Here is a 24,658-nt window from a genome sequence, read left to right as displayed (position 1 = left end):
TCAGAATAATGTAGTACCTGTGCACTATTAGAAGAAATCACTAGTAAAAACAAGCACAAAAGACCCTTTCGCTCATCTTTTATTTGATAACATTTTACAGAGAATACCTCAAACCAGTAAGATGGATTATGACATTTGTCTGAGATTCTGTTTTTTTAGCGTTTTCCTAACTTTGTACCTCAAAGCACCCCTCGTTTATTGCTATGGATGTCTGTCTGTTAAGGGTCGTGTTTAATGTTTAGCCATTTTAATGGACACACTTGAATCTCATAATGCTACAAAGAAGATAAAAAAGCAGGAATTTGGGCGTTACTGTGTAAATCTCTCATCCCAATTTACTTCATCTGTCTCCTAAAGAATTCATCCAATTAAATGACAAGACTCATAGACAATAAACACCAAAGGCATACATTAATGTAACCATATACATGTAACTAAGAGTATGTATTCTTGTGGTTAAAAGATGAATCAGATACTTTTACATTTTAAGATTGAACTTATTTCAAGTGGCTGCATTTAGCAGGCTACCTGCTGGTGAAACGCTCAGGAATAACCGTTGACTTTTCATAAAATGAATCTAACCCTCGGATGAACTAGGAGAGGGGTTTGGTGTTTCAATAGGGAGTGTGAGCTGACTTTTAGCTAAGGAAATCTAGTACGATAAGTCTAAAAAAAGTTTGTGTCTTACAAAATACTCAATAGGAATAAAAAAATGTTCTGTGTTATTCAATCACTTCAATCACTCTTTCTTTTCAGCGTCGGTCTTGGGTGTTTCAGTTTCCTATACAGAGAAAAAGCAAAAGAGAGAGGGGGTATGAATGCATATGACAAGATAGTGAAATGATTCATTAAGTTTCTATATACTATCTACCTGATGATGTGAAATCAGACAGACAGAGAGCGTTAGTGCGAAGAAACCATACATAAATAATGACCACCAGTTTACACCAAGATTACACTATTAAATAACACCACAGTTGTCAATAACCACAGGTGTAAAAAGAGAGCTCTCGTATAGCTTTAAATAATGTAATCTCTTATAGATATGGTCAGATAAATCTAAAGCTTGTAACGTACAGCAAAAAGCACAAAAAAGCACACTGCACTCTTCAAACTATCGTACCCTTTACTCTAACAGTCTCACTCTGCCCTCGGATAGACAGGAAGGAGGGGGCTGAACTTCTCCATGATGACACACTGACTGATGAGCGTGAGACACAAATCTATGTGTGTGTGAGTTTATGAATGGGGTTCACGTGTTTAAAAAATCAGGGGAAAGGATACAGGAAATTATCATTAGATGGGTCAATGCAATAATACATTAGCAGATGTAGAACGATAATGATTTATAATGTTATTTCTAAAATAGTATGAAAAAGGAAATGTTCAAATATTCATAATTAAATGTATGAATGTGAAAAACGTCTGAGGTATGATTAAGTACAGGGGTTTTCAAACTGGGGTCCCAAGAAGGTTCTAAGGGGTCCCCAGAAAAGTCCAATGTATAGCCATTTATTGACGTTTGTAAACAATATGCTGTTTTTATAATATCACATTTACTATTTATCTAACACAGTTTCAATGTTTCTTAAAGGAAAAAAACTGTTTTTCAATATTTTATTATGTTCTTACCTCAATTTAGATAAATTAATACATACCTATCTTTTTTTCAATGCGTGCACTTAATCTTTGTACAGCGCGTCGTGAATGTGTTAGCATTTGAGTAGTTACACAAATAAGTATGGTGGCACAAAATAAAACGTTGCAATTTTTTAAGCGGATAAAAAATAAGAACTCTATTATATGGCAGAAGACCACTTAGTTTGCAGCACCTCGACCTCGGGCGCAGTAATATTGAAGGAAGTTTAAGCGAGAGTGGGTATAGTCTGGAGTGATGATGTTACTGCGCGCCGAGGTCTAAGCGCTGCAAACCAAGTGCTCTTCCGCCATACAATATAGTTCTCATTTTTATCCACTTAAAAAATCACAATGTTTTATTTTGTGCCACCGTACTCACTCGTGTTAACTCCTCATGTAACAGTCTTTAAATAGGGAAAACCTGGAAGTGTTTGGTGGCTTCTAAATTCATCCGTGGTTGGATCCTAAGGAATGAATGGGGCTAGGCTAAATGCTAACACATTCACGACGTGCTGTACAAAGATTAAGTGCACACATTGAAAAAAGACAGGTATGAATTAATTCATCTAAGTTGAGGTAAAAACATGGTAAAATACTGAAAATCTGTTTTTTTTCCTTTAATGCAAAACCTACATAAATGGAAATGTATTTTAGGAAGGGGGTCCCTCACAAAAAGTTCATTATATTTAGGGGTCCTTGCATTATAAAGTTTGAAAACCCCTAATCCAGTGTTTCAAATAAGTATAATGACATGGTTTAGTTTATTAATAAATAACCATATTTAAAAAAATAAAAGCCAAGCAGAATTATCATTAGGTTTAGTTTTTAGCAATATTGTACTCTAAAAATGAAACTAGCTGTTGTCAAATACTTTATCCATTGAAACTTGACGTTAATGCCACCAATTCACACCCAGTCATTTCAGTGTACAACTTTGTTACTTGGTCATTATTTCCAACCTCACCTCTTCTCTTAGATTTTTGTTCATACAAAAACTCTAAAATGAAAAAGCTTTTCGATGTCGTGGAGGACAATTCAAATAATCTATGAACATTTTGTCAAGGGAAACTCTGACATATTAATCTGAAATGTACATTATCTGGGCTCGGTTTGGTTATTTGACCAATAGTAAGCTGACTATTGGCATATAAGCTTGGGTAAGTTCTTTAAGGTGCTCTTAAAGGGACACTCCACTTTTTTTTGAAAATATGCTTATTTTTCAGCTCCCCTAGAGTTAAACATTTGATTCTTACCGTTTTGGAATCTATTCAGCTGATCTCCGGGTCTGGCGCTAGCACTTTTAGCATAGCTTAGCACAATCCATAGAATCTAATTAGTCCATTAGCATTGTGCCTAAAAAAAATAACCAAAGAGTTTCTATATTTTCCATATTTAAAACTTGACTCTTCTGTAGTTGCATCATGTACTAAGACGACAGAAAATTAAAAGTTGCGTTTTTCTAGGCCGATATGACTAGGAACTATACTCTCATTCTGGCGTAATAATCAAGGACTTTGTTGCTGTAACATGGCTGCAGGAGGTGCAATGATATTATGCACTGCCTGAAAATAGTCCCCTGCCATTGAAAGTTACTAAGGGGACTATTTTCTATTAATATCCATGTTACAGCAGCAAAGTCCTTGATAATTACGCCAAAATGAGAGTATAGTTTCTATAGGCCATATCTGCCTAGAAAATCGCAACTTTTAATTTTTCGTCGGTCTTGGTACACGATGTAACTACAGAAGAGTCAAGTTTTAAATAGGAAAAATATCCAAACTCTTTGGTTATTTTTTAGGTGTGATGCTAATGGACTAATCAGATTCAATGAATTGTGCTAAGCTATGCTAAGTGCTAGCGCCATACCCTAATATCGGCTGAATGGATTCCAAAACGGTAAGAATCAAATGTTTAACTCTAGGTGAGCTGGAAAATGAGCATATTTTCAAAAAAAGTGGAGTGTGCCTTTAAAGACATGTGTGACTTACAAATCAAATGACTTTGACTGAAAATGCTACGCACTAGTATTAGCAAACTAACAGAGCTAACACACCTCTTCTGGCTTGGTCTCCCCATTAGCGGTGGGCGCAGTCTCTTTCTCCGCTTTCTTTCCTTTGGCTCCGCCCTTCTTCTCCTTTACTGCTTTATCATTGGATGGCTTCTGTGCAGAAAACACAAATACGATCACTTGTGGAATGCAACCAGTAAAAAAAATTCTGTACCAAACCAACTTAATTACTCCAAAACACACTGGCCTACACCTGATCATACCAGTTTTCACATTCAGCTCTTAACACAAACAAACCCTACCAGCTGTTCAACATACTTTCATACGTGCAAGAAAGGAGCTTATGCACAATGCAAAGCACATGCAAAAAACATGTTGAGATGTTGTATAGAAAAAGGCAGGAAGTAAGAAAGAGTTACCTTGGCAGCTGCTTTTTTGGCTTTAGGTTCAGGTTTAGGAGCTGGTTTCTGTAGATTTAAAGAAGACGACAAAAGGATGAAGGAGGTCAAATGTGAGACTTTTACAACAGACAATACAAAGGTGCCAATGAATGTTATCATGCACGTGATAAAAAAAACAAAAAACCTAACATAGATGGTTTCATCAACTACATTAAAAAAAAAAATATATATATATATATATATATAATTTCAGCAACATTTGATATTTGTGATGAAGTATACACTGTAGATAATGCAATCCCTTAGAGATTGTATGATAGCTATTGCCCATTTTTAAGGGACATGTTACTTGCCAAAACTGCTTTAACTAAACTTGCTAGCCTTCCTTGAAAACATGCAAATCTGAACATATGGAAAGAGTGTACGTATACACACTTACTGAAGAAAGACGCTCTGACCTCCGAGTGGGCTAAAAGAAAAAGCAACATTATTATGGTTCAGAAAGTTAATATGATAAATTCAGATTTAATGATTATAACAAACATGTACTGTATGTACAAACACACATATATTTATATTTAAGCCTTTGTTAGTAGTATTTATTTTATAAAGAACAAGAAAGAGATTGTTATTAGTAGTTTACCTCATGCTTTTTAACTTTAGTGGAGTCCTTAGCCTCTGCTCCCTCGGGTGACTATATAGACACAGCAAACATACAATATTTGTACATATATTTCAACTGTATAGGTTGCTTTGATCACATATGAATTTTACATATTTACATAGGCCATTGGTGATCAGGTAGGCTTATATACGAAATAAGATATGGTTTAGTTATGTTTAAGTTTTTGAAATGTAGTTATTAATACATTTTACCAACCACCAAAGCATGATATTTAACTGTGCCCCACATTTTGTATGCACCAGCTACCGTTTCACAGCAGGTGTGCATTATTTTTAAATAATTCAAAGGACCGGAGTCAATAATTCCGCTTATACCACGGTTACCACAAGCATTGTTCTGGTGGTAATTTTAAGACATTTCACAGGCTAGGTGTGCGTTTTATAGAAAAATAATGAACACCCGTGAAATTTTTTTTAACCAATCAGAACAAACCATTCAACAGGCCTGTGGTATAACCAGGCCTGTGGTTGTGCCTCATATCCACCTTGGGTGTGCATTATTTCAAATAATGTAATGGTTCATCGTCAACTATTTCTTACATAACTTCCCTCATTTTACAACCTCACTCACGTATGTTAAAGTTATTTTTTAATCTTCAATTTATGAGAAAACAAGTTTATCAGGAAGTACAAATCAACATTTCATCCTAAACTAGCTAACACAAACTAAGTAACAGCCCAGTTTTAAATTTTAATTAATAAAAAAAATTTTTAAAGCTGATACTAAATCTGAATAGGTTGTTTACATATTTAGATGTTTTTTATGAATTTATAAACTGTATTTAGAAAAGTCCCACATTAAAGAACTAAAAAATTGCACACTTAAATATACAAAAATATAATAACATTCAGTTTGCCATTTAAACATTTCTGAAGATAAATTACTTGATTATATTCGCAATTTGTTAAAAAGGCGGGAAATTTTTTTAGGCCTTTTTTGTATCCTATGTGCGAAAAATAAAATATCTATTGTTTATAGAGTAATCTCACAGTTCATTAACTATAGAGGCATTCCCCCTAAAGAAACTTCACTGCCTCTTTAAACAACATATTTGATAAAAAAAAACCAAAGCTGTAATCTCAATTTTGTTTTTTCTTTGTGTGTAACGTAAATCACAAAACACTGGAAGGTACTGAGACCCTTGGCCATTTGGTCGACGACCCCCACTGGTGTTGTATTGTGAATAGAGCATGGTTGGATGTGGATAGTTAGGGCATCTTGACTAGTGTAAATATAAACTTTTACATTTAAATTTGTTCTTCGTTTTTGTAACCTTCAAATCTTTTCAATAAACTTTAGGGTTTTGTTGTGTTTTGCATTGCCTAAAGATCAAAATCGCGAGTTGAGTGTGATTGACAAACCGGTCGGTTACATACGGGTCCGCTGCTCCGCAATGGGGGTGGAGGAAGAGCCAGGCTGTCGGTTGAAACATGGCTATACAAAAATAATGAGGACCTCTATCGATCGACGAAAGTGAGCTAATAAAGCGCCAACATCTTAAAATGGACGCTACCGAGCAACGAGCGCACCGCATTTGCGATTGCCGAGAGCGGAGCGCTTGGGTTTGGTTTATACAGAGGGCGACTTAAGCATCACCGCAAAGTGACATTCAACACAAGTGCGCACGAATTGTCGACTTCACTGCGAGAGACGTCGGGTTATTAAACCGCCAACTATCATGGAGGGAATCGGCAAGTGTGACGATGATACAAAGAAAAGATGTTTGGGTGGATTCTTGTAGGATTAGATTAGAAAAAGACGCAGCGCGAATATGAGGTTTTAAAAACTTGATCCTCGGCTTACCTGCTCGACGCTGCGCGCGCGCTCATCGTTGAAACGCGAGCCGCTATTTAAAAAAACGTGTGGAAAAAACCCATTGTGAAAATAAAATAAAGTATAAACGGACTCACCTTCCTCTTGGGCATTTTACAACAATTTCCCTCGACTTGCCTTTGTTTAATGGAAAAGCAGGTATGGACCTGTAAGGTGGGGGAGTGAGTTTAACTAGCACGGAATACAGGATCAATATCTAAACACCTCTTGTAATAACATGTTAATAATATGCAGAGCTCAGACTCTACCCTCCTCTCCGGCTATTGGTCAAATCGGTGCACACTTACACGCCGTTCCTCGCAGCGATTGGCTGGCGGATCTATAGCGCGCGCGCACATTGGTGTGAATTTTGGAAAGCTCTTCAGCACGTTGCTCTCATTGGTTACGCGCTTTCTGTATGCAAATTTGAACGCCGTGTATTGGATGGGTTTAAAGGTCCGCGTGAGTGGGGGTAGAGTGACGACAAACCAATGGACGCTTGACACCACACGCTCGGCCATATGGGAAACGTATGCTTTAACGTCCACATTTGCCTAATAAAAGAATGCATTAAAATAGATATTCTTTCTGTTCTAGATAAGTATATAACTTTATAGTGTAGCAAAATAGTTTAAATTAAGTATTGGGACATTTTGAACTAGAACTAGGACACAGGGATGGTCTCAGCACCATTTCTTGTAACTCATAAAATGGAAACTAAAACACTTAATGAAAATTAATTGTATTGGAATCTTTCAAATATAAACTATAACAATGAAGTCTATTAATAACAGTTAAGATTGTTACAGTACAAATGTGTACTACAATTCAAATAAAAACATCAATGGTCCTAAATTTCGTTGTTTCCTTTAGATTTTGTGGCGCAACGGGCATGCTCGTGACAGGTTTCTTGACAAGATTTAAAGATTCAAAGTAACTTACTGATTCCACAATGATATAATTAATTTACATGTGACAGTCATGTGATTTCAAGGCAAAATGCATAGGACCATGTGACCAAAAGCTCACAATAGCATCTCTAAACAATGACCTCACAATGGCCACATCTCTACCATGACCTTACAATGAATGACATTCTATAGTAACTTCACAATGGCTAACATTCTACCATGCTTCACAACACACATGTATCTCTGGAAGCTTGCTGCCACTCAAGAGTAGACAATAATCAGATGTTTCCTGATCATGACAGTGTTTGTTTTTGTACCTGACATAAATTTCTAGGCCATACAAATCTATGGATATGTTTCTGGAGATCACTTTAAACACAATGTCAGGAACAATGAACTTACATCTTCCAGTGCTCTCTTAAAAGCTCTTAAAATGATATAACAAGGACACACAGATCATAAAAACTGTATTGAAATGATCGATAAGGATCACTAATTCAAAGTCAACTATATAATACAAAGTCAAATAACAGAGACATACAAACCATAAAAAGCCACACACTGAACTCACAAGTACATCACAAATAATAGAACTTGATGTCATAAAAAAACCATTTAAGTGCTACAGTAACATGCTGCAGTGCTTTATACGATTGAATTGAGTGAACATTGAATTCAGGTAGGCTATATTAAACTTATTTTGATACATAAGTACTACACCTTGCTTAGATGAGTGGCAAAATTGTGTTATTTTAAGAAAAAGTTGAGGAATTGTGATCTAAAATGATAATTGTAAAAATTGTAGGACATCATCACTTAAATGTTACCCACCAAAGGTCACAGCAAACATTGTTTAAACTATTTCATATATGATCTCTATTTAATTGATTGAACCCTGAGACACTTTAAAAATGCTGATCAAATCACACATTTTTCAACAACATCTTCCAATAACACAAAAAAGTTCAATTTCGAGAACACCTGATAAGGTCTCACAGATAAACATCCATGAGTGTTTTACATTTGTTCTTCTAACAAAAAATTACAAAGTCGGGTTAGATCTTTAACTCTCCCCTCTGTTACATAAAGTTATTGACACTGACATGTAAAATGGAGGGAAACTAAAAACGTGCCGTGTGGGAGGAGTGGTTTAGAGAAGACACGGCCTAAACCTGAGTCAGCCAAGCCACAGAGTGGCTTTCTGAGAGGACAGAGCTTTGCCACTGTCATATCAGTACTGAAAGTGCAGACCTTTTCTTGCAAAAAATACAAAAACTGAATCTTCGACAAGATATCTTTGTTCTCAATCTTAAACAAAGCCACAAGTAGACCCAAACATGTTCAGTGTCCTTAAGCAACCCCTCTTTCTACTAATCGAGTTCTTACGGTAAATATTTCGTAAGATAATCCTAACACGTAGTGAAAATTCAGTCATTCATTTCTTACCCTCAAGTTGTTACAAACCTGTATAAATTTCTGTGTTTGGCTGAACACAAGGGAAAATATTTTGAGCAATGCTTGCAACCATTTCCAAGCACCACTGACTTTCATAGTATATAATTTTTTACTATGAAAGTCAATGGTGCTCTTGTTTCCTGCTTGATAACAAATATCTTCCTTCATGTTCAAAAGTTTATACAGGGTTCCCACACCTTAGTTAACTTTAAATTCAAGGATCTTCCAAGGATTTTCCAGGTCCAATACCCTCAAATTCAAGGAGCAAGGTTACATTGTGTTACCTTTTAAGATATATTGTTACAGTTCCCTTTCGAGGGAACTCGCGCTGCATCACTGTGGTGACACTTTGGGGACGCCTCCAGGGGTAAGTGCGTCTGAATGTGTATATCAAATTTAGCCAATGGTGAGGCTTAACGACAAAGACAGGGTGACGCGGGAGCCAGGAAGTATATCGCTATCTGAAATATTGCCAAAGACGGCGTTACAGGGACGCAGGAAGTATGGCAAGGGAGACGCAGTGTCTCGTTCCCTTCTCAGGGAACAACAGTTATTTACGTTACCCGAGATGTGTCAGACACAACTATGCAAAAAAGCATTTTGGTATGAATCAACATTCGCATACAGAAGATATAAGCATTTAAAGTGAACAGTTTAGCACGTGTGCTTAAAAAGTATAGAATTTTTATAATATTATCCTACACTACACTTTTTTTTCAGAAAACTTCTTGCATAAAATAGATTTAAGCAATTTCAATGACCTGTATCTATTTATTTATATTTTCAAAAACTTCCCAGGGCCTTGAATTTTTCTCCCCATGTTCACAAACTTTCAAGGATTTCAAGGACCTGTGGGAACCCTGTTTATAAATGTATACAGGTTTGGAATAACTTGAGGGACAGAATTTTCATTTTTGGGTTAACTATCCTATTGAGTACTTTTCTATGGACTTTCTCAGGACCAAGAACCACACAATATTACCAGTTGGTAAATTGAGAAGACTTAGCCATAATATATTTTTTACTGGACATAAAATAGTATTTCTCATTAATTTTATAAAAAAATATATATACACAGTACTGTGCAAAAGTCTTAGGCCACCATGCCAGAATTAGATTTGTTGTTTTAGTTTGATATGTTATAGTGATCATATATAATTGTTTCTCAAGTCTCTTTAATAGAATACATCCAGAAAATATAGGAAATGTGTATATAGTATTAAAAACTGTAAAAAAAAAAAGGTAAACTCATGTGTCAAGTTTTTAGGGTAAATCCCCTTGCATTTGAGGAATAGCAGGAAACTGCAGGATCTGTTAAACCTTAATAAAATTAAATCCTAATTTCTTATTTTAAAGAAATTAGTCTTTTTACTTGATTCTGCTCAAAAACACCCAAGATGTGTTTAGTGCCAAGAGAGGTCAGACTAAACACAGACGATGCCTAAAAAAGACATTTAGTCCTGAAAATTAAATTTTTTTGTACATATTTCTGGTACTTTCTGTTTGTATCTTAATAAAATAGATTGAAAAATAAATATGGATGGACATTAAAACTTCAAAACAACAAGTCTGGTGGTGGTGGCCTAAGACTTGCACAGTACTGAATACTGAATACGTAACATATGCCAGTGTAAGTCAACTGAACATGATATATGATCAGCGTTCAGATTATTCAATCTTTGATCTGAAATTTTGTAAATCAGAGGGACTCAGATCCTTTTCACAACTTGACTTAAATTATGTATTGTAACTGGACCCTGTGCATACCTTACCACAACAAAGTAAAAAATCTTCCTCCCTAACTTCACCCAGAGTATTAAAAGCAAGAGAATATACATATTTGCGAACTACACATCATTTAATCCGAGATTACTTCATAGGTGAGCACACGACCAAGTATCTGAGGTATTTGAATTCTCTCCCCTGCAAGAAACCGATTCCTCCGTGTTATAAAAAGGCGGCCTATTTAGAGTGTCACTTCTTCAATGTCATCATCAAATGATGTAATGGCCCTGACTGCCGGCCGGCTCTCTGAGACTTGGAGAGCGCTTCTATTGTTGGTCAGAGACTTGATGTTCAGAACAGTTGGTGTGTCGGTGTCCCTCCTGCGTCCACTCGGTGCACCTGATGCGAGCTGGGATGTTACAGGGGGGCTCAGTACCTCCATCTTTCTGGATGCTTCTGAAGAATGTGGCGTTGTGGAGGACCCGAAAAGCTGCTGCATGAGATTGGATTTTCTCTCTTTAACTACACCGCCCAGATCAAGCTCTTCATTTCGTGGTGACAGTGTATTTGAGTTTTGATTTGTGTTGCGTGGGCCAATGCCTGCACGTGGGGCGGATTTACCAAAAGAGGGGGCATAGCTGCCAAAAGCTAGGTCAAGATCCTCGCTAGGACGCTGTGCTCGGATACCAGCCCCCCTTCTCCCGCTTCCAAATGTGCTGGGTTCTTCTGGGTCTGTAAGTTTGAAAGTACCGCTCTGGTTCTGCTGCTCGGACGACCGTGGTGGAGAGCGGACACTACCCGTGTCATCTGAGAAGAAGTCTGAATCTTGGCCTTGTGTCTGCATGTCAATCTCATGCATTTTAGCTAACAGCTGCTCTTTGCGTTGACGTTCCTCCTCGGCTCCTTCTTGATCAGCAGCCTGGATCTCCTGATTTCTTGCTTGATGTTCTTTCTCTTCCAGTTCATGCTGCTTCCTGCTTTCTTCTTCTTTTCGAGATGAAGACAGGCCAATCCTCCAATCCTCTTCTCCTTTGTGAATGCCTATTTCAAAAACAATATATCAATCATGGCTGAAAATATGTATTTCTATTGCCATTTATAAGAATTATTTGAAGTAATGTAAAGGCAGCCGGTTGTTATCATGTATAAGCCCCTTCGGTGTGATACCCTGCACACTGTCTGGCTTATTTCTGCAATAACAACAGGCTGTCTATACATTATCCTTTAAATAATAACTCTTTGGGCATTATACTGAAGTTCCTACCATCTCTGAAGGCTTTTGAGTTCTTCTCGAGTGAGCTGGGTTGCTGATCAAGTCTCAACCCTGTTTCGCTTTCTCTATCGTGCAGTATGTCTTTTTCCTTCTCCTTTTCTCTCGCCTGTTCCATCGCAGTTTCCATCTCTCTTTCCTTCTCCCTTTCTCTCCATAATTCTTGGATCTTCCAGTCCTTCGTGTCTCTCAGCCCCTGATCTCTGCCTTGCTGATCCTGCCCATATATTACAGAAAGAAAAATTATGGCAAAATAGACAAAAAGTAATAAAGAACAATAACGTCTTGACTCTCTGAAATAGCTAATTTAAGACATTAAAGAGACAAAAAATTTGTATAATGACAACTAAACTGTATATTTAATCTTTATTTGTGGCAACATACTGGTGTTGCTTTAAGGGCTATCAGTCTGTGGTCTCTCTTTTCATACCACAAGTAAATTAGAGACTTGTAAAATGGCCTTGGAGGACTTAAGTATATATTTTATAATGAACATAAATCTGTTTGACAGATGGCTAGAAGCTCAGGAGTCCTCATTAAAGCACACAAAACAAAAACACTGCAGAGGAATAAAGAACCAGTAAAACACACCTGAAGGAGACAGAAGCTAAAGTACAAGAAGGCATTATTTGCCATGTATATTAGCTTATTAGCCTAAAGGAAAAGTAGGTTGGATTAAAAATCCATTCACTTATGTATATAAAACATGCTAAAACAGAGCTGATTTCTTAACATGTCCTTGGATTATTCCTTATTCAGAAATATTTTTATAAATCATGGACCCTCATGTGGCTCAATAAGTGTTATCAGTCAGTTTGTTAATGCTTGAAAGTTAATTAAGACTATTTAGCAGAGGTTAGTGCTTCATGCAGTAATGCAATGCTAAATCAAAGACGTTGGTAGATGTAAAGCTTATCTTGAGGAGCCAGCATATGAACTAATCATTGACAAAAACAATATGACTTAGTATAAGGCTCTCTACTGATAAAATAGGGTTGCATGCTGGGATACAGATCAAGTATATATTTAAGGCTAACCTTTTTTATCCTGTGATTCTCAGTAGGCTTTTGAACCTGGAAATTAATAATTAAAATGACTCTGATATTAATGAATATAAAGATCGATTGATATTTGTGACCCTTGCTTGCAAATTGAGTCGGAATGCACACTTTCTAATTTTGAGCTGTAGGCAAAGGAAAGTATAAATGTTGATTTTGGTTTAAATTAAGGTTTTTATAAATGTACATTAAGCCCACGTCTAGCGATCCCAATGCTCTAAATAGTCATTAAACATTTAAAATGATCTTTACTTGTATGCTTTCTGAGAGATGTACCCTCCTAAACGCTTACATATTCAAAGATCAGTGGCCATCAACATGCACGTGACATTTTGGTTTCGGTTTTAAACATGCAGGAATAAGAAAATAACTTATTGCTTGATGTTTAAGAAGTTATTAAGAGCCATAAGACATGAAAACGATCTTCCTCTCACACAGACGTGCGAGCACTTGACCCCGATATATACACATACACAGAATTACAGTTTTAAAAAATATCTGTTTGACAAAAATTTGACATAATCTGTTATGTCTTAAGTGAATGTTTGGTTAACTGTTAAGAAAAAAATATCTGATGTGTAACATTATATTAGATCCTTGCATACCAGTAAATCTTAAAGGAATATTCCATTTTCTTAAAAGAAAAATCCAGATAATTTACTCACCACCATGTCATCCAAAATGTTGATGTATTTCTTTGTTCAGTCCAAAAGAAATTATGTTTTTTGAGGAAAACATTGCAGGATTTTTCTCATTTTAATGGACTTTAATAGAGCCCAACATTTAATACTTAACTCAACACTTAAAAGTTTTTTTCAACGGAGTTTCATAGGTCTATAAACGATCCCAAAGAGGCATTAGGGTCTTATCTAGCGAAACAATTGTCATTTTTGACAAGAAAAATAAAAAATATGTACTTTTAAACCACAACTTTTCGTCAAGGTCCGGTCCAGCGCGACCTAACGTAAATGCGTAGTGACGTAGGGAGGTCACGTGTTACATATATAAAACGCACATTTGCGGACCATTTTAAACAATAAACTGACACAAAGACATTAATTAGTATCAGTTGACATACAACAATGTAGGAATGGTCCTCTTTCAAGACGCTTGTAAACACTGGGGCGGAGTTTCGCGTTCGTCCTTTGTGACGTCATGCCGTATTGTGTGGGGTCAGCGTGGGGTCAGCTGGCGCATCACGACCGGATCTACATGACGAGAAGTTGTGGTTTAAAAGTGTATATTTGTTATTTTTATTGTCAAAAATGACAATCGTTTTGCTAGGTAAGACCCTTTTGCCTCGTTTGGGATCGTTTAGAGTCCTTTGAAACTCGGTTGAAAAAAAACGTTAAGTGTTGAGTTAAGTATTAAATGTTGGGCTCTATTAAAGTCCATTAAAATTAGAAAAATCCTGCAATGTTTTCCTCAAAAAACATAATTTCTTCTGGACTGAACAAAGAAAGACATCAACATTTTGGATGACATGGTGGTGAGTAAATTATCTGGATTTTTCTTTTAAGAAAATGGACTAATCCTTTAAAGCTATCTGTCTCAATGTCAATCAAATGATAAAAAGTTTAACAAATATTTTGCATATAGATATTGTTTTTGACGTTGTGTGTACCATATCTATTCTATACCAGTAATATTAAGGTATGGATGCAGTGATTTTTCTCAAAATTGACTTTGCTGACTTTACCAACTTTAAACAGGTGTAGCTCTGTAATTTTTTATATTCCAACACATAATTTTGAAGTTTTTTATTGAGAATATCAAAATATAATAACTTGAAATCATTTTTGCTCATTCCGACTCATTTTGCCAGCACGGGTCACATTTGAGTATATGTAAAAAAGAATGAGAACACATTTTAGAAGAACAACAGATGGGACAATATTCAACTCTTTTTGTGAATACTGGTCTAGTTGTAATAGACTGCAGAAGTACTTGTGTTAAATTATAAATAAATAAAACTTATGTTTTAACACAGAAAACTACTTAGAGTTATCTCAAGCGTTTTATTTAGTAAACTGTACGTGCCTTCAGAGAGAGGTAATCATCAGTTTGGTCATTAGGTGGGAGATCACTGGTGAGGGCTGGAGGAGGCGATGGGAAATCCAATGAGGAGATTCTTTCTTCAGTCTGCACAGCTTTAGTGCTGGTTGTGTTGTTCCCTTCAAAATGTACAAAACATAACCAAATATATATGTGACCCTGGACCATAAAATCAGTCAAATTTCAGTCCATTATTTTAAAATTAAGATTTTGAGAAATTTGCTTTTAACGTTTTAAGGCCCAAGCAACTGCATCCACTCACAAAAAAAAGAAAGATTAAAAAAATTGTAAAATTTGCTTGACATATTTTGACTAGTTAAGCATTTTTGTATGTAATGACTCAAGCAATGAAATGAGGACTATTAGTTTGATATGGAATGACTATTCAGCATTCACAAGTATAGTTAATAATGATAATGATATACAATATATTTTTGGCTTTTGCTACAAATATACCCGTACTACTTATGACTGGTTTTGTGGTCCAGGATCACATAAATTTACATGCATAGACCAAATAAGACAGATATGAATGTTACAAGACAGTTTCTTTCTATATAAAATATGCACATATAAAACCATGCGCCTTTGAATGTATAACATATATGTTGAATCTAAATACACTAAATGAATTGTTGAGAGTTTGTTGTGTTAATAGTTTAGGAAACTATATTGCTTTTGACCCACTGTAATTACCTTCGCTTTTACAACTGTAAAGTAAGAGTTACACTTAAGCACATGGGAATATTATCACCATAGGAAGATGTTTGTTATGGAATCATTACATGTCTTCTAGTAGTAATTATATACTGAATGTTTAGGTTTCCTGGGAGGAATGTAAGACCTCAGCCAATCAACACACACTGTTCTACCTTTGCGACTACCGGCATTATCTATTTCTTTCTTGGAAGAAGCATGTAGCATCCTGTTCGAGTAGATGTTCCTTGCATCCAGCTCCTTTTCTTTCCCCTGAAAACAAATGCAACAAACAGAATTTTGTATAATGGGTTTGCGATTATCTTGCAAAACTACATATTTTTTTTGCTTTGAGTTGCTTGTGTCTGCTTGTGTGTGTATTTGGTACCTTTAATTTAGTGCAAAGTCTTTCCACTTCCTCCTGTAGTGCTTTAACTTCCTGTTGAGCATCATGAGTTTTTCTTCTTTCACTGGCGAGCTGCCTTTGAAAGCTTCCGCCACTCAACTCCATGTTCTTTTCCAATTCCTGACAACACAATGTATCCAGAGCCATACAAAAACACTTAAACACATATGATTACTACTGTGACTGTCAATCATTACAGTGAAAAGGAAGTGAGTTTCATTTACATAGCTTAAACTCTGTGTTATCTTAAAGGTGCCAACAACATAAGGATGGAAATAATAAATCTCATAAAAGAAATGAGAAGGATGGGAGTAACTGTTTTGAAAACCAAGTAGACTATGTCGGGCAATGTTTAACTTGATTAGTTAAAATTCCAAATAATGCATACAGATACATTTGTTTCCAAAACAAAATGCAACGCTCTTGTAATTCCACATTTACCTTCACTTTGCGTTCGCTCTCTTGCAGTTTGGCTTGAGCATACATCATTTTCCGTGAGAGCTCTTCTCTTTCCCCGAGATTTTGGTCATCTACAAGTCGTTGCAGTTTCAGCAGCTGACTGCGACAGCGTTGAAGCTGGGCATCCCTCTCTCTGAGGCTCTGCTCAGCTGTACGCTGGTTCTCCTGACTTCGCCGGAGCCTCTCACGCAGCACATGAGTCTCGTTGTTGTGGCGAGAGAGCAGCTGCGAGATCTCGCTCTCTGTGTCGTTGTAGCGATGCAGTGCTTTTTCTTGTCGCAGCTGCAGCTGCCGCAGCAGACGGTTTTCACGCTGCAGCTCATCCGCGTGCAGCCGCAGCTCAGACAGTGCATTCTTTAGCTCATTGATCTTAAGCAGACGTGCAGACATCATGCGCTTGGTGACCGGATTGACATCTTTGGAAGGAGCTTCTTTACTCAGGCTGTGGGATCGCATGCCTCCTGACCGCTGCTGAGGATTATGGGAGTGAGGTGGGGGGCGGCATGGCACACCTTTATGCACACCTGAAAAAATAGTATATAGTACAGTTTAAGTACAGAGTTTTATTTAATGCTATTAGTGTACATTTTGTGGTACTCAAACACTGCTTTGTAGCACATATATAAGTACATCAATTTTGAGGTGTTTGGGTCATTAGTGACAGTGGTTAAAAAAGTTTAAAGTACAGTTTAATGTTGAGCTTGTAAGTGAATCATCTCTTGTGCAATCTGCTGGTCATTGGTGGTACTGCAGGACGCAAACCCCTTTCCCTAAAAAGTGATGTCATGAAAACATTTCTGGTCATATTTCATCCCAAAATAAAAAGAAAATAAGATGTAATCAAGAAAAGAAAAAATAATTAACCAATTTTTTTTTGCATTGTGACATTTTCTATATTTTATTATTTTTCATACATTTCTAGTATCCAGACAGCTAAGCCAGTGGCGAGTCTACATAAAGGCCAGGGTGGCACTGGCCCATTTAGATTGACAGCTGGCCCACCCAGTCAGAGAGAGACAAAATAAAAGCAAAAGAAGTTACGCATACATTATAATAATATCTTTAACAATAATCACTCAAATAAGCCTGATTTATAAATAAATAATTAATTATATAGAAAGTTTATCATTTGCATGTGTTTTGTAACATTGCAACTGTTAACATTCAAGCCATTTTAACCTATTTGAGCGCTAGAAGATGTTAAAGTGAGCTGTTTTCTGTGTGCACAGATGCACACAAATACTCAAATGAACACACACTTAAAAGCACGCAAACACAGAATCTCTCTGTGCTTGACAGAACACATACACACAAAATTATCCCGAAATACTACAGTCTTGGCAAGTATTTTTTTTATAAAAGTTATGTTTTAAAGTGAATGCAAACAGTTTAGAAATAAATCAGATGTGTGTCAGTAGTATATGGATCCGTGTGTATCCGGTCTTAAAAGTGACAATGCCCATAAAAAATTAGCTTATGTTTGTGTCATTATGTTAATTGAACAACAGAAGAAAAAGGATAATCTGTTTCTTTAAAAATATGAATTATATTTAATTTATAGCATGAGGAAGACTGTTATTATTCATTTGATTCTATTTCTGTTCCTATATACTACTATTAATACTTTATTTGTTCTTTTCTATTTTATATGCTTATAATTTCTTGATTTGTTCTTATTTTATTTTTCTTATTGAATTTTTTTGCCAAAAACTATTCAATCCATAACTCATAAAATGTAATGTCACCTGTTTAATCACTAAAAATATGTCATTTAAGAGTATGCATTGAGGTACACCCTATTTCACCAAGGTCCACTTTTTTGACAGCGATCACCTGTAAAATGTTTTGTTCCTGTTCGATTTTCTTTGACTTCGAGTTAAATAATGGAGTTTTTTATAAGATCCCCTGGGGTCAACATGTTAGCATGACAGAAGCTTGATGCCGTTGTGTGAGAACAAGCAACAGCCGGCATTTTTCCTTTGCTCGAGTGGCTTACTTTTTTTTCGCGTTTTGGGAAAAAAGGGACAAAAGATGACAGAATAACTCAGCGTATATAGGTTTTTGCGTAAGAAGTTACTTTTTAATACGCATTTTGGAACCAAACTCTTCAACAATAAGGTACTAAAGGCTGTGCTGCATCGTGAACAAGTCACAGCTGAAGGGCAATGTAAGGCACGACCCATTTTTATAAAACCGCTACCTCACAAAGCAGCTATTAAAATATATGTATCAGTGCAACTTTCGTGAAGTAAAATCACTAAAAGACATCCTTCCCCTGGACTGTGAACAGCAACAGAATGTTTCACATATGTTAATGTTGCTAAAGCCCGGTACACACCAAAAGATAACCGGGCTGAGTTTGGGTCATTTTCCCTCTTACGACAATCCTAGGTAGAGTCCCGATCGACTTTGTGGTTGAACCGGTTATCTTATCAGATGTTCCTGTGGTGTGCGGTGTGTTATGAGCTTCTGAATTCCGAATCGTTGTTTGTGAACTTATCTGAAGGGAATTTGAAGATTTGTGGTGTGTTTTGATGACCACATAGTGGCAATCCACACACTTTAGGAACAAAACTGGTAAATCGTGGATTTTTTTCATCATGTTTGTGGTCTCTCACATTTTGAAGCCCTAGCTTAAAGGGGGTTGCTAGGGGGTTGATACACAAAATTGTTGGGTATCGTAAATAAATCTATAGAATAAAATAATATTATTATTATTTTGTTATCCATTTTTTTGCAACGAGAACAAGGTCATGAAATTCGTTTCAAGCGAAGGTTTCAAGTTCTTATTGAATAAGAAAATATTTAACATACAGTATACACATTGTTTCTAAACACTCAGATCTTGGGCTTGAATCTCAGCAATCAGAGAGTCTGAAAAACATGATTACTTATACGGTTTCATCGGATGCACGTGTGGTGACGCGATTACGCGTCTGGTCTGAACTTTAATTGTGGTTTCAGTTTTTTTGATGGTCTGACTAGTTGCTAAACTGAACTCTTGAACAAATACCTTGTCGAAAATAACAAATGTTTTGGTTTCCTAGGTAATCTACGTGTTGTTTATTTTGTTTGTTATATAAATAAACTACTTTAAAAGGACTTTGAGTTTACCGGAAGTTATGTGTTGACCAAGAAAGCCGCTTGTTTATGTTGTTACTGCTGAAACCGTCTATAAACAGCCCAAATAATAGTTAACACAATTACGGTGGAATTCAGATGGCATTGGCCATTATCATTGTGATAATTATGTAATTGGTGGGTTAGACATGTTTAACTGATTTCATGTGCTTTAGATGAATGCATGCCAACTTTTTGACCTTCTGGAATGCTGATGATTCTGCAGTGATGAGGAATTACAAGTACACAGGCAACAGGCTTGTTATTACAAGGGAGCACAGGACAGCTAAACAAGGCTCTTCAACAATTTGATGCATTTGTATGAGGTTAAGCTGTGTGTCTTAATAATACAAAATCATATCTGTGTATTCCTCATGCATTTAAATGTTCCACACGTTTACTTGTACATATCATATAATTATATATTTATTAGAGTTAATACTATATCCCTAAAGATATACGTGTACCTGCTCGATGTAAGGGGCTGCTGGACACTCTTCTAGATCTTCCTCTTCTACGCGGTGATCTAGACAAGGACCGCGGTGAGAGAGACTGGTCAGAGTGCGAGACATTTTCATAATCATCAGAGTAAAAAGAGACACTGCTGCGCTCTCCATCCGAACATCGATCTCGATCCGGATCACGCGTTATGGTCCGTGCCCGATCTCCAACCGAGCCCTCTATGTCTTTCTGGTATTTCTCCTGTTTCCCAGATCGTAGAGAAGATTCGGAGACCCTCCTGTCACTTTGACAAGATGATTCCTGGTTATCCTTATGCAACTCCATGTCTTCTCCTGCAATTCAGTCAACAGTGACAAAATGAGGTTTGAGACCCAACCGGATGCATCACTGATATAAGTGGTTCTCCAACAATAAAAAAGGATCACATGTGTGCAAACACAAAAATCGGAACAGGCACCGTCTCTGTGGCACGATATGTGTGCTAAAAAGGAGTATAGTTGAGATGCAATTTAATAAGAATATACATAATGCAAAGGAAGTGTGTGTATGCATGTGTAAGCTTGAATAAAGCGTGTCTGAGTATTTGTATTACTGTCACTTTTGTTGCACTCAATTATGACATTATTGTGTCATAATTTTTTAGATTTGGGATACACTGTCCAACCATGCGAGCTCAGACATACACACAGATGCTGTCACAGCACTCAACCATGGAATTAGGAACATTACCATTATTGCGGCATGACTGAGTAATATAAGCCATTGAGATGAGTAGTTTCAGGATAAGACTATATTTTATAATGTAAATTAAACTTACATTGCCATTAGGTTTATAGCAGAAGACATTGCATACATCGTGTTTGTGAGGACAAATAAGCTTGTTGAGTACAAATAAATTGTTTAGGTGTCAATAGGTACAAATTGGCAAAACAAAATTGTACTGCTGGACACAAAATCGCTATGGGAAACTGTTGTCATTTAATGTAATAAGCAAGATTCATGATCATTTTATAAGACGGATGACAAGTCTTCCTTTTCTCAGTCCTTGAATCTGCACAATTGTGATAACCACTCTGGGTGTACATCACCATGGAAACTCAGTTGGCCCTTTGTAAGCTGACAATAATATCATTCACTCCTTAATGGTATGCAAAACATGTTCAATTATTGCCTCACCTTTCACCCCAGTCCCTGGTTAAATGCTTATTTTGGCATCCAATCTAAATCGAGTCTACATTTTGTAGCAATTAAAGAAATGTAATGGCTCACAAATGTTAAGACACATCTGTAAATATATACATGATGGACATACTGAGGTTTATAAGGTTTTTACAGACACAAATGACATGTCTGAAAAATCTAAATGGACAGACTGTAGTAAAAATACAAGTACTGATTAATTACTCCTGCTGTATTAATAGGGATAACTGGGAATAACTGGGAGAACTCGCATTTGTAAAACAAAGAGCAAATCATCTCAGAAAACAAAATACATTGTGGGTCATACTGTCCTCAAACAGTATGCCATGACTATTCAGAACATTTAAGCAGACTACAACACTTAAAGAGGGTAAAATAATGGTATTTCATGCATTATGACTTATTACAATTCTAAATTTGATGATTCCTCATGCTAAACATGGATGGACAAAAACATTTTGAGTATTTCTGTGCCGAATCCACTTCATCGGGGTTCGTACAAGCTTTGGAAAAATTTTTCGACTAATAAATCGGTTATGTATGCAGTGCTACAAGTACAGTGGAAGTCCTAACATGGGCACTTTAATCAGAATAGCGAATGCACACACCAACTAAGAGCTGACACAAATTCAATGTCACCAAAGAAGTGTGTTGTTGTTTGTGAGGGAAATTTAAGCTCGCTCAGCTTCCCCAAGCATTATGGGAACAATGGCTGTAGTTTCTTTATGCGGGGTAGCAGCGGAGTTGTGCATGTGTGTTTGTTTAAAGCAGGGGTGGGGAACCCTGGTCCTGGAGGGCCACTGTCCTGCAGAGTTTAGTTCCAACCCTAATTAAACACACCTGAGTAATCTAATTCAAGTCTTCAGGATTACTTGGAAATGAAATTTAGGTGTGTTGATTAGGGTTGCAACTAAACTCTGCAGGACAGTGGCCCTCCAGGACCCAGGGTTCCCCACTCCTGGTTTAAAGGGCACCTATTTCATTGCTAAAAAAACAACGTTATTTTGGTATAATACAATGTGTTTGCGTGGTTTATGGTTTAAAAAAACACACATTATTTTCCACATACTGTACATATTTGTAGCTCCAGATATTCCGTCTTCCTAAAACGCACTGATTTCGTACAAATCATTGATCTGAAAAGTGCTGTGTTGCTGATTGGCCAGCTAACCTGTACGTTGTGACTGACCTGAATACCTCTGATGTCATCCGAAAAATGTGACCCTCCTTACCATGTTTGAAAGATTCGCTCACAATGCAATGCTAACAGGAGTTAATTTACAGGCTATAAGTCCAAAGCGTGAAGAATTAGGATAATGTCGGTCTTGTCTTTGTCAACAGGCCCAGGAAGTAAACTGTTGCCTACAATCCGAGTGTTTGTTGTAGTCCAAGAAAAGAGATTTATGTTGGAGACGATTACTCGCGTCATTGTTTACTTTCGGGTTTGTAACTTTTGCATATCATTAACATGTACTAATACACACTTACACCAAAGGAAATATAAAATTGTTAATCCGATGATAGGTGCTCTTTAACGCTGGATATCGTTGAAATAGGGCAGTCCCAGTGATAAAGCAACCGGGTCATGAGTCACAGGCGGTAAGTAAAACTGCACCAAATGTCTGTTTTGTTGGCAACCGGCATGTAATGCATATAATTTAAATGACACGAACATGAATCATAAGTTATCCAGTGATAGTGCGATAATGTTTTTTGGATGTTGCTTGCTTGTGACTCGCTCCGCCCGCGGGACACCTCCAGGATGTCGGCTTTATTCGGAAAGTACGAGTACAGCTGATCTCTCATTTATAAATTTGATAAAACTAAAGACTCTTCAAAGATATGAAGGATACAATACTATTCTATAGGTACTCCAGATTATCATGAGATTAGCAGAAACGGAGTCATGTGAATAAAAATAAAGTGCTAAAATGTTATTTGTATTTTTTCGTTGTCCAATAAATAAAAGGTTATGTGGAACCTCAATCTGTACAAAATGAAAACAACATTTGATGTTGTCAACAAATGTGGGAAACTATGAATAAGCAAACTGTACTTGACAGGTAATATGCAGTTACACTAGTAACCATCACAATGCAACAGTTGTCAGTCAATACTGTTTCCATATATAACTGTGAGGCACAGCAGGCCCCAGTTTTATAAAATAAATGAAGTGTGAATAAATATGTGCCAAATATCATAACAAAATAATCGATGGGGTGCAGAATGAAGACAACCTGTCGGGTTAGTAAACTACAGAAGTTAATAAAATAACTAACGTTAGAGTTCGGTCAACTTGTTTTAATTCAAAACAAAACCATATTCAGCTGTGTCATACGCAATATGTAATATCATACGCAGTTAACGCATATGAATCAATGAATATGCAGCCAATTTTTCTTATTTTGTATCGGGCGTACACTAAAAACCTTTACAGCACAACGATTATTTAAAAAAATACTTACCAGTAGCTCGTCCTACTAACGTTAAGTCTCCATATCTTGTGCGTTTCCTGAGGCGGCAGGCAACGGGTTTGTCTCGAATAACGGCTCACAAACTCGCTAGCTAGCTACATGAAACTAGCTGGGATTATGTCGTGCAACTAGGACAACACACGATTACGACAAAACGTCGTCCGTTCCCGTTTATGAGATATTATTGCGATTGTTAAGTTGTCTGCCTTGTACTAAAGCAACATTCGAGGTCGATTACGACGGAGGTGGATGCTTTTTAAGGGAAATTATTTGCTCTTGAGTTGGTGAAATCTCTGAATCCACACCTCGCCTTCTGCTACCGGTGTCATAGTGACGCTTCACCATGGCAACGAGCGCCGCCCCTGTCCACTTGTTGAGCTCGGTTGATACGACACACTAGACAGGACTATAAAGTATTTATGCCTATTTTAAAGAATTGTTTTAATAACACAAAAAGTATAGCAATGAAGTAAAATTAATACTATAAAGTATTTATATTATACTACTATATATTTACTAATTAATACTAATAATACTCCAGTATTATATCTCTATGTCACTCAAGGAAAAAATAAGGGGAAATCTACATGAATCTACATTAATTTAAAATGTTAATTAATGTAATTAAACAAAAAAGTTGCAATGAAGTAACAACAACAACACAGTCTTTGACATACACAGTATAATATTTAGGCTACCTAATGTAATAGGTTTCAGTATATAGGGACACGTTTTAGTAAAATATCTATAAATTTTATAGCTTTTCATATGATATGACACTACACTAGGTTAAAGGTTTAAAAAAGATTCAAACAAATTCATT

General features: G+C 36.5%; 2 protein-coding genes across 3 annotated transcripts; both read right to left on the bottom strand.

Moving 5' to 3' along the window:
* Window positions 1-63: 63 nt before the first annotated feature.
* hmgn3 (high mobility group nucleosomal binding domain 3) lies at window positions 64-6,803 on the bottom strand. Of its 2 annotated transcripts, XM_065285488.2 has the most exons (7): window positions 6,643-6,803; window positions 4,691-4,741; window positions 4,487-4,516; window positions 4,066-4,113; window positions 3,692-3,799; window positions 1,124-1,223; window positions 64-781 (listed from the first exon to the last, which is right to left on the bottom strand). In XM_065285488.2, exons 1-7 carry the CDS (start codon window positions 6,655-6,657, stop codon window positions 774-776), a joined length of 360 nt encoding a protein of 119 aa, XP_065141560.1. In that variant the 5' UTR covers window positions 6,658-6,803; the 3' UTR covers window positions 64-773. The 2 variants fall into 2 exon arrangements, with proteins under 2 accessions (XP_065141560.1, XP_065141561.1); XM_065285489.2 differs by lacking the exon at window positions 1,124-1,223 and having other exon boundaries at window positions 6,643-6,802.
* A 3,479-nt stretch (window positions 6,804-10,282) lies between these two features.
* Window positions 10,283-24,402, bottom strand: lca5 (lebercilin LCA5). The gene is made up of 8 exons (XM_065285496.2): window positions 23,827-24,402; window positions 20,167-20,493; window positions 16,562-17,103; window positions 16,103-16,240; window positions 15,891-15,987; window positions 15,004-15,137; window positions 11,900-12,122; window positions 10,283-11,676 (listed from the first exon to the last, which is right to left on the bottom strand). Exons 2-8 carry the CDS (start codon window positions 20,483-20,485, stop codon window positions 10,877-10,879), a joined length of 2,253 nt encoding a protein of 750 aa, XP_065141568.1. The 5' UTR covers window positions 20,486-20,493; window positions 23,827-24,402; the 3' UTR covers window positions 10,283-10,876.
* Window positions 24,403-24,658: the final 256 nt, after the last annotated feature.

Source organism: Paramisgurnus dabryanus, chromosome 21 (genome assembly GCF_030506205.2).
Source record: "Paramisgurnus dabryanus chromosome 21, PD_genome_1.1, whole genome shotgun sequence".
Classification (NCBI taxonomy): domain Eukaryota; kingdom Metazoa; phylum Chordata; class Actinopteri; order Cypriniformes; family Cobitidae; genus Paramisgurnus; species Paramisgurnus dabryanus.
The sequence above is the reverse complement of the archived record's forward strand: the minus strand, read 5'-3'. Positions and strand labels throughout refer to the sequence as shown.

Excerpts from the sequence above, each read along its gene's own strand:
- hmgn3 (XM_065285488.2), bottom strand. Across the intron at positions 4,517-4,690 it reads CTAAAGTTAAAAAGCATGAG|CCCACTCGGAGGTCAGAGCG; the intron begins GTAAACTACTAA and ends TTTTTCTTTTAG. Across the intron at positions 3,800-4,065 it reads CCAAAAAAGCAGCTGCCAAG|AAGCCATCCAATGATAAAGC; the intron begins GTAACTCTTTCT and ends TTTTCTGCACAG.
- lca5 (XM_065285496.2), bottom strand. The coding sequence starts at position 20,485 with ATGGAGTTGCATAAGGATAACCAGGAATCATCTTGTCAAAGTGACAGG. Across the intron at positions 15,988-16,102 it reads GACTTTGCACTAAATTAAAG|GGGAAAGAAAAGGAGCTGGA; the intron begins GTACCAAATACA and ends ATTTGTTTTCAG. Across the intron at positions 11,677-11,899 it reads CTCAAAAGCCTTCAGAGATG|GCATTCACAAAGGAGAAGAG; the intron begins GTAGGAACTTCA and ends TTTTTGAAATAG.